The 10479-nt window shown below is 40.3% G+C and overlaps 1 protein-coding gene across 1 annotated transcript; it reads right to left on the bottom strand.

Annotated features, from left to right (window-relative positions):
- On the bottom strand, nt 1-6010 carry LOC126562477 (uncharacterized). Its single transcript, XM_050218992.1, has 4 exons — nt 5971-6010; nt 2071-2787; nt 312-443; nt 1-239 (listed from the first exon to the last, which is right to left on the bottom strand). Exons 1-4 carry the CDS (start codon nt 6008-6010, stop codon nt 1-3), a joined length of 1128 nt encoding a protein of 375 aa, XP_050074949.1.
- Between the last annotated feature and the right edge of the window lie 4469 nt (nt 6011-10479).

The raw sequence follows: 10479 nt of genomic DNA on the forward strand, positions 1-10479 counted from the left end.
CTAGCAGGATGCCAGCAGGACCGAGTGGGGCGGCCGTATTGTCGGCGGATAGCTCATTTTCCGAGTCCGGCAAGCATGTATACGGGATCGTGAAAGTTGGTTCCACGGTAAAGCTCCGGCACGGTGGACACTAGTGCCCGAATCCGGTGCGAGGGCCGATAATTCCGGATGGCGTGCAGGAAAGCGGCACTGCCCGCCGGCTTGGGATAGTCCTCGACAAACTCTGGAATAGAAGAACCCTTCAGAAAAGTTGGAGTCATTGGGACCTTGGACCGTGGCGCTCTGGGGTTGGACGCGTGGATGGGGTTTACCTTTGCGCAGATTGCTGATCATGTTCTGGCCCTCCAGCAGCTTCACCTGATCGTTGTTGAGGTTCTTCGACTCGAGCGACTCCAGATTGTGCTTGAGGTTCTGAAAGAAGTCGCCCAAGTTTGTCAGCGCACCTGCAATCAATGACGATGGGACAGGAAAATTACAACCTCTCTACCACACATTTCCCATTTTACCGGGGTCCAATTAACAATATTAGAGCGTCATACGGACATACAGCACATCGAAACAGCCCACACAAGACATACGGCGGAACAACAGCATGCAAACATCTCAGCGCATTTGAGCAGGTAAGGTGGCGCGAAATACAATTCATCACCCGACGACTGACAGTGACGCGAGAGCGTTAGGATTTGCGTATCCAAACTGTGGCCGCGTGACAACGGAAGCAACAACGAGCAGATGAATTAAATCATCACTATCGCAAGTAAACGAATTAACCATGAGCTCCGTTGTGGGTCGGAACGAGCACACGAGGACATTTATGCGTGTGTAGACAGGTTGCCATCCGTGCGGGTTGCTGGATGTTATGCTCGTCGAGGAGGGCTGCTGCTAGCAAAAAGGCTCCACAACATTCGCAAAGCCAATGACGATGATAAATTTTACCTTCGTGTTACAAAGTGACGAAGCTTCGTGGAATGTTTGTTCGAACTGGGTCGGTGTGTACTGTGCCCGTGGTATGGCTACAAGATGGCAATTAAAATGAGTATTTATGGCTGCCGGACGGACGCTAAACGCGCACAGTGGTTCTATGAATAATGGTTTTCAATAATCAAGCACGTTGACTATCGCCTCCCGACACAGAACGGTGATCAATCAATCAATTTTTGCCGCTAATCAATTGGTGTGATGTAAGCTCGTGCTGTACAATTGCAATCCTGGAGCTGGCGAGCATGGTGCTGCTCCTCAAAGGCATCTGTTTTCATCGTTGCCAATTAAATAGTTTAGAACTGATTTGGTGATACAGATTACCAGACTAGGCGTTAGTTTTGTGCTCGTTAATTTTGGACATTTTGCTGATCATTACGAGATCGAGTTAGCTCTGTGTCTCTGTTGAGCAATATCTAGTAATATGCACTAGTAATATGCAATAATAGAAGTTAGAGAAATTTTTAATATACTATAAAAAAAACATTTGGCTGTAAAATGACGGTTTGAATTACGTTTACTAATTATCAGCAAAAATCAAACAATAAAAACAACATTTAAATTAAAGCACACCAAATCTACATCATAGCATTTTGCTGGGGTTGTAAAAAAGTTGCAAGAGGAAATAAATAGATTTTCCTACCCATGAGGCGAACAATAAAAATAAAACAATAACATTTGTAACTTTTCTACTCATTTTAAAAACATAACATTCACAAAAAAGCTACGATGGATAAAGTCGTTCTAAATGATCAAAGCATAATCAACAAAATAACGATAAATCAACCTAAAAGAATATATTAACAAGTAGAACAGTAATTGTAATCAATTGAAGTCATTTATGGGAAGATAGATGAGCATAATTGTAAACAGTTTCTAATTAAAACATCGTCATGCAGTTGAAGTTACCCAAATAAATTAATATTTTTATAAATTATTTAATAGACACAATGCGAGATTTCAAAGCATCGAAGCTGATAGTAAGTGGTGGTGGTGTAAGCGTGCCAGCTTTAGCCCATTAGCATCCACGTGTGCGTGTGTGCCGAATCCGATTATAGATTGGGATAAGAAATCTCATCATTATGACCGTACCGTAAAACTCACCAACACTGATGGAAGGCATAAAGCTGCCATCTTCCGTCCCACCTCCTCCACCTCCACCGCCTCCGCCACCCCCGGAAACGGCCGGTAAAATGTGCGAGCGACGGGCGACTGTGGAGCGAAGGGCTGCTGCTCGTTTTTGACCGACGGTTCCCAAAGTGTCTTCCTCCGCTGTTCCAGAGCTGTGGTTCTCAGCGTCGGCCGTAGGGCTACCGAACGTACTGCGCTGCCTTGGGCCAATCTCGACCAGCTTGCCGTGCAGTAGATAGTTCGCTGAATCCGGTCGGTCGGGTATTAAGGGTTCGCCGAGATGAAGGCTCTCTTCGTCAAAAGGATCGCTAGCGTCCTGATCGGTTGCAGGTTGTGGACGTTGTTGCAAGCGGCCATATGGTAGCAAAACTTGCAGTACTGTCGCTAGGGATCTTCTTACACTGGCCATCTCGGATTCAGAAGCGAGGGACGGTGTTGACCTGGGCGCACTGCGTGACATGTGCTGCATGTGTCTCAGCTGACTGAATAGGTCCACATCCCTATGGCCGAGCCCGTTAACGTGATCTAGAGCCATTCCACCGGAACGAGTGTCGACGAAATCTATGGGCTGGTTTGGCAGTGATCTGGAGCCGGACAGTGTGGCTGTTGAACCGTGGCCAGAATCATCGGGACCATCGTTAACGCTACCATAAACAGTGCCGTCTGAACAGGAGAAATCTGAAGCCAGCGATTAGAGGTAGGAAATTTCTCACGGTTACAATCATGTTGAGTGTCAAACAAAATTTGTAATTCATGTGAGATTTTGAAAAGAAGCAAAAAATTGTTAAATTAAATAGAAATTGAATAGCGATCCACATGTGATGGGTATATTTCAACAAAATTTTACGATGTGACCATGAAGACGCATTTGAAAGCTGCACGAAACCGCATGTGCTTTTAAATCATGTACGATTATTATCTCTTCTTTTCGTAAGTTGGAGAAAACTTTCATTAAAAGCATTTTAATGTATTATTCGATTTGATTTCTTTTTTTGCTGCGAAAATCTTAATGTCGGTAAAGAGCCTCTACCCCCCTTTATGAAGCGGAACTCTATACTCTCGGTAGAGAATAAGGCGAGGATCTTTCAACAAATAGTAATACCAACTATAATATACAAATGCGGATAGATAATATTTTGAAGCGATGCTCTCCTACTAATATGCAAGAAAAACTAAAGGTCCAAAAGAGGGTATTAGAAATAATTATGTGGCTACCATGCAGATAGTTAAAACGACCCCTTCACGAAGAGACTGGGTGTTCTTTAATTCAAGAACGCATTCAGGCAATAGTGGACCTGCTCCGACACCATTGTAAGTCGTTTGACTTTAAAATTTTCAGGAGCTTATTCTTATAAATATTGCAATTTTTATTTTTAATTGAAATAATACGTAAAGATAGGTGTAAGCTAGGGCAAGTGTAGATTAAAGTTTTTACAAAATAATAGGCAACATTTCCTACAATGTAGGTTTCCCTTTCACCTTAGTTAGCTTAGTTAGCCCGTAAAGGGCAGGTCTGTAGAATAACACACCATTGTATTGTGCGTTTGTATCTATTACTGTGAATAAACCCAACTTTTTGATAATTCTGAAAGTCAATTCTTCTGTTCCTGAAAATACTTCGTACCGCTCTCCACACGGTAGGACTGAAGTTCAAATCCCATCCGGACCGTTTTCCCGTAGTGTGAGGACTGACTATTTAATTGGTATCACATAGCATCAGTAAGTCCAGTAAGCTATTCGATGGCTGGCGTGACCTTAGAAAAATGTTGAGCAAAAAATGCATGCACAATATTTCAACACTAGAACTACCGTAATTTTGACGCGTGCATTCTACCACGACCAGTCAAGATCACTGGTAGTTTTCATAAAAAATATTTTTTTGTAATGATCTGACTAACAGCTTCATATTTCTTGAGTTTGTCGACTTGGCTTAATGCACATTTGATCGGTTGTTTCTTAAACCAGCATTAAAACCCATCAAACAGAACAAGTCGAGACTTCATTCTGTTGTGTTGCAACCTCGTCGATTCCGAACTTTCACAGCAAAATGATCAAAGCATCGCAGCGTTGTTACTCATAATATTGTTAAACGATATTTTATTTCGTGTTTATTATATATTATATTGTAGTTATACTGCAAGCAATACGTCTATAGGTTGGATATAATATGATTTTTGTGAGCATTTTGCATTGAAACACGTTGTTAATTATTTTACAAACCACCAGTCAAATTGCCTATGACGCAACTTGATATCAATATGGGGTTATGTTTAATTTTTAAATTCGTTGAAATGAACATCCTATTGAATGTATCAACATCGGCTATAAAAAATAATCCACTCAACGAAACTTATGGGACCAGTCCAAATGACTGCTTCGGTGGTTCTAGTGTTAGAGGAGCAAAGGATAAAACATTAGTTCAAACTAGCTTTTCAACGTTATTCTTTAGCCACAGCAAAGTCATGGCCATTCCGCTATTATATTACTATTTGTATATAATCAAGGCACATGGTTTTCATCAAGAAGTAAATAAATACTCTCTCGCATGACGATTCCTATTTTGATTTAAAATACACACAATTTTTATGCTTTTTAACGACTTTTTATACTTCCATTTGATTACCTTGTTCTCCAAACTTTAATAATGCGCAATTTTTAATTTCAAATAAACACTTAGTGCTTATATTTTCGAATAACTATACATGAAAATTTAGCTTGATTTCTTGTGCTGTAATTCTAAGAATTTTGCTAGAATTTTGTGCATAGACTTTCAATCATAAAAGAAAGATTATTGTTTTTGGTAATAAAATTGTATGAAAGGAACTTGTCTTAAAAAGGCAATGGTAAGTATACAACATTTTAAGCGATTGATGGGGGTAAATAAGATTAATTACAGTTCCTTCCTTTAAGCAATGTGACTGCGGTATTAAATAAAATACCATGGTTTACAAGACAAATTTCCTTATTAAATTAAGCCAAAATTAAAACCTAAGACTAAGTGCCTTAAAATTAACAAAAAATAACTAAATATTATACACTTTTATAGAATAAAAGACGCTCCACGTGATCTTTGGCAACGCATTATCATTCGGGCAACGATATGTACATAAATAATTACCGAAAAGTAATTTATCATTCTTTATCTTATGCGTTGCCGAATATTGTTGTAGCTTGTTGGCAAATGATTCGCACGGTCGCCAAAGTTCATGACCATTCCCTCCATGCTAAAAAACGTGCTTTGCATTACAAACTTCCTATGTACTTCTAAAATATGCACACAGCTGTAGTGTTTTACCGATATTTGAAATTCACTTTAAACTTAGTACAAAGATACCTTCGAAAAGTCGACTGTAGATGTGCCTATTCTTCAGCTAGCTAAAAAAGCTTTTCCTCGAATGAAGTGCATTATTCGCCCATAATTTCTTATCACTTTGATTCAAAAGAAACCAAAAACAATCGGATCGGTTAATAATTTTGGCAGAATGTTCAATATTTAACATTAATAATGCTAACAACTTTACTTTAACAAAACATAATTTAAAATACTTGGACCCATAATTGAACACATTATAATAGAGTAATCATATCAATCCAAAACACAATAAACAAAAATGAAATGAACCAGTAAAGACTCTCTGTAGAAATTATGAAATAAAACCTGCTACGAACATACTGCAACCCTAATCGGTGGTAGTCAAATTAAACCACATTGTACAAATTATTTTCCACGAACGATGCAGGAAATAAAAATCACATAAACCGTAACGAGTGCCGAAAATAGCGTAAAGTAGAACATAACGGTTAGCTGAACCAACCTTTGCACCCGAAAAGCATGGCAGTAAAAGTTAATGCGATAATTACCCGTTGTAAATATCAATAGAACAATCCACAGGTGCCACATCGTTATGATCACTAATGCCAGGATTCGCCAGGTGTCTTGCAATGAATGTTTCCTTCACTTTCAACTTCTTCAGTACATGTACATACACACGCTCACACAGAAATGTTTGTAGCACTGATCTCTTGCCTTCAGGCAGTTCGCGTCTTCGGTTGGACACAATTACACCGATACACAAGCCACCATGGTACGGAAATGGACCGGAACGAATCACTCGGAACGATCACACAGAAGAAGGGCCTTGTCTAGTCTTCAGGGACTTTCTTCACTATAGCCAACAACAATTCCCACCGAAACACCGGATGCGACCTGTTGCTTCCGGTTCGGGACACTGAACCAATGTAACTTCGCTGCGTTCACTTTTATATACAACACTCGGCCGCCGGGGTGAACGAGTGAATCGGGTAAGTGAGCCTAATTCGGTGAGAATGTGAGCTGCGGAACATGCGTGTTGGTAATGTAACGGATCGTTTGAAGTTCGTCTCACGGCGAAACGTATCTGATGAATGAATGTGTCCGTCTTGCAAAGCGCTGTCCGATCTGTCCTCGCTAATTGATTGGCTAAACTTTGGCTAATTGCACGACGTTTGCAAACTTTTCGATTCTTATTTTAGCTTCAAACAACAAGAAACACCTCCACCAACAGTGACCGTTAGATGCAATCGATGGATTGATCTCGGAGTGGGAATCTTTCTGGCTTTATACTGTGTGACTGTGTGATTGGTTCATCGAGCTAGAGAGCGCAAGACAGAGTAGACAGGAGGAGGATGAGTTTCACTTTTTGCTTGTGAAAAATTAATGCACTGTGAATATTGTACCCTTGTACACCCGCACATGGTTGTGCAAATCTTCCCACGATGATGTTTTTTTTTTCCTTTTTTATTTTCCAGTGACGAAAGTCCACGGTTTTGCGTCGATGCAGTAAAATTGAATACATCGGTTAATCTTTCATCTCGCACCATGCAAGGAGTCGAACCATTTTTCTGCTGTTGAGAAGAACTTAATGCTACAGACAATCCTAACGATGTAACGGGGACTTTAAACGGGATCTCGAGGGACCTGTGAACTGCATGCATCAACATGGTGATAAAATATTTGGAAGCGTGTTGAGGAAATGTGGAAAAGGGAGGAAAATTAAAGAGTAGAATCCAGAGAAAAGTATGTTTCAGAAATTATGACCTTATTCTTATGCCGTTCATCTAATATTTTATCCGGTCTTATCACGGCATGATAAGGGGTCAAATCCCATCCGGACCGTTCCCCCGTAGTGAGCACTGACTGTTCAAATATTAGCATGTTTAGTAGGCCAATCGGCGTGACCTAGCTAACTGAAGAGCCAAGAAGAAAGAGGAACTACACTATTTTCAGCGAATTTTCAATTATCAAGTAAGGAGTCATTTCCATGTAATCACTTTAGATTTCCTCGAAAAAAAATTATAAACTATTTAAACCATATCAAACCACTCAAAGCTTATCGATGACCATGTGATGACGCATCGGGAAATTTTGTAGTTTTGTATTTGATTCTTTCCTTCGTTCTTCTTTTTCTTAGCTCAAGTACGAGCTCGTCGCGTAGACCTGGCATGGCCAGGTTCCCAGGAAACTTGGTCTCAGCTAGCTCGAGATTCATTTTCCTACGCCACACTCCCTGAGCGCACACGCCAAAAAAGATATTCTATAGCATCTGCTGTTAGAAAATGGCAAGTACATTGGCGTCCTCCGTCAGCATAGTCCGGGACTTGTACCCTTAGAGGACTACCGGACGTATCAGTGTGCGGTATATTGTGCATTTTGTGTGTTGTTGGAGTCTTCTGGATTGCAGGAGTTAGTGAAGTCCATAGTAGGCACGATTCACCTTTGGATTTCGCTGCTTACGTTGTTGTCCGAAGTTACGATCGTATCTGGTATTTGAAAACGTATCCATGTTCTGCCAAGCATACGTGAATTTATCTCAGCGCGTTCCACACTTCATATGTAGTTTTCGAAAGGATAACGTGGCATGGTTGACTGTTTGCAATGGACAATTCGATGAGAGCACGAACCCTATCACCTCTACAGAGGCGGATCTAGCAAGGGACGGAGAAGGCAGCCGCCTATGGCCCCGACAGCTGCACCATATAACGGACCCCATTACCTGGGCCCCGTGTTTCGAACTTCAGAGTAGTAGCCTTGTAGCCAGCAATCGTACTCTCCTCCTGATGTTCGTGTTGGAGTTATGTTGGAGTTGTAGCAGAGTAATTTTTTTTACTGACCACCGGATGCAAGACGTTCCCACTTTTATAGGCAATATACTAGATCCTACTACGATTGAATTGAAAATGCGAAATACGGTTCTTCAACAATTACGTACTCCGATGAAAGAGACATTAGTTTAAGACAATCTTATCCTGTAGAAGTTTATCAAGCAAGTGGCGCGAAATCCCGGATTAGAGATCAACCATCTCTAACTTCAACCATCTTGGGACCATAATTAGTAGTTCAATTAACTGATGAATCCCTGAGGAAACATCTCCACATCTCCCCGGACAACAAGGTAGGACATTTATAGTATACACTCACATACAAATATAAACTTTGTCCAAACCCGACATAACTTCTGATTCATGTTTCTGGGAGTTCACTTCATGTGTTTGTATATTACGTTTTAATGTGAATGATTGAGGAGTACACAATAGGAAGGACAATGGTGGAACAGCTGTAATTATGAACTCTAAGAGCTGTATAATGGCCTTACTTCATGTGTGCCATGTGACTACTGGAGCAACGATCGTGCAATCGTGACGGATATGTTGAATTTAATGCTTTACTCAGGCGGTTTGTACGCAACATATAATTAGGTGGTTGATCACAAGTTCACAATAAAAAAAATAATTTTTATTGATTACAAATGGCACCACACGGGCCCACTTCCTATCTATGACAAAACTAGAATCGAAAATGAGGCACTGAGCTCTATGTTCCCTGTTCTTTTATACCTATCCCGAAGGGACGAACTATAACCAGGCATTCTTAGCGTGGGGAACGGGCTGCTGCAGGATCGCCAATCTGCAGAGGGGAGCTGGCTTCCGTTGAACTGTTGAAGGAGAATCGGACTCTCAGGAATGCATCTGTTTCCGTAGGGGAGAAGTTTGTCCGTTGGCCGATGACTAACGCGATCGTTCCATTAGGGCCGGATTCTGACGCACGGATGATACTTGTAGAGGCGTCCAACTTCTGTAGGAGAGAAGATTGTCCGTTGGTCGATGACGAGTACGAACGTTTACCGTCGATGTTGGATTCTGATGCACGGATGGCACTTGTTGAGACTTTCAACTTCCGTAGTGAAGAATTTGTTTCCGTTGAGAACGAACGAATGAGAGTCAACGATGACTACGCGTGTAACGTAATTATACATATAACTTGACAGCAATTTCATCCAACCTGAACCACAGATTTATGCTTTGTGTCGAAGACTTTGAAAACTATATTATTAAGATATGTATTATTAAAAAAAAGTACCGTGTTATAATGTTATATTTGGATACAGAGAAAATTAAGTTCGGTTTCATTGACACTACAATCAATACAACAGTTCTCTTCTGTTCCTATTCTTATTATTTATTTCATCAAGTGTGTTGACTATTACAAATGAAACACGGAAGCCTCCAGAGGTGCTAGAATAGTTTACTTCTATCGTCATGCAAGGAATAGTCACAAATTGGTAGCACAACTATGCACGATCGCATTAGGAAGAGTATCTTAATATAATCATTTGTTTTGTGTAGTTTATGCTTTTGTTACTTTTGCTTAAATTACAATTCAAAAGTATAAATGCAGGTTTAATGGTTTTCGGTTTTTTTTGACATCACAATTCCAAATGTTTGTTCCTGGTTCTTTTTTTACAAAAATATAATCTAACGGATAGTTCACATATATGTATATATTACAATTGTTGCAAATACGGATTCAGATCTTACGCTAAGACAGACACCTTCGCAGGAATAGTCTACTGCAACTACTACACGGGAGAAGTAGCACTGCAATAATTGGTTCTTCTATTGCAGCGGATCACAAGTTCCGATAACATTTTGCACTAATATTTTCCAAAGCAAAAAAAATCCATTATAGAAATTTATGATAAATTTTGTTTATCGCTGCTAACAATATGTAGCAATGGAACGTTGTATGCATCCGCGATTAGTGCAGTTAAAAGTGTGTATATTGCATTTATGCCCACGCTTAGTATGCTGAAAACAAATCGTGCACATTGCAGGAATGGCAAGGAATCCCATAACACTAATATGTCTCAGAGTAGGTCAATAGTCAAAACGTTTACGATCGGAACTGCTTACTATGTATTGTGTAACTTTAAGCTTAACGATCGTTTTCCCGGCTTTTACATTCCGTTTCTACATGTTGTGCAAAACGATGAGTTTCATGCAGAACTGAATGATCAGCAATGAAGTGCAATGTGCATAAGTTGCATTGCGGTT

Source organism: Anopheles maculipalpis, chromosome 3RL, assembly GCF_943734695.1.
Source record: "Anopheles maculipalpis chromosome 3RL, idAnoMacuDA_375_x, whole genome shotgun sequence".
NCBI lineage: Eukaryota > Metazoa > Arthropoda > Insecta > Diptera > Culicidae > Anopheles > Anopheles maculipalpis.

What these genes read in the sequence shown, in the direction of transcription:
- LOC126562477 (XM_050218992.1), bottom strand. Translation starts at nt 6,010, where the DNA reads ATGTGGCACCTGTGGATTGTTCTATTGATATTTACAACGG. An exon ending in CAGTGTTGGTGAGTTTTACG is followed by an intron (nt 444 to 2,070) that starts GTACGGTCATAA and finishes CATTGATTGCAG; the next exon opens with GTGCGCTGACAAACTTGGGC. An exon ending in GATCAGCAATCTGCGCAAAG is followed by an intron (nt 240 to 311) that starts GTAAACCCCATC and finishes ACTTTTCTGAAG; the next exon opens with GGTTCTTCTATTCCAGAGTT.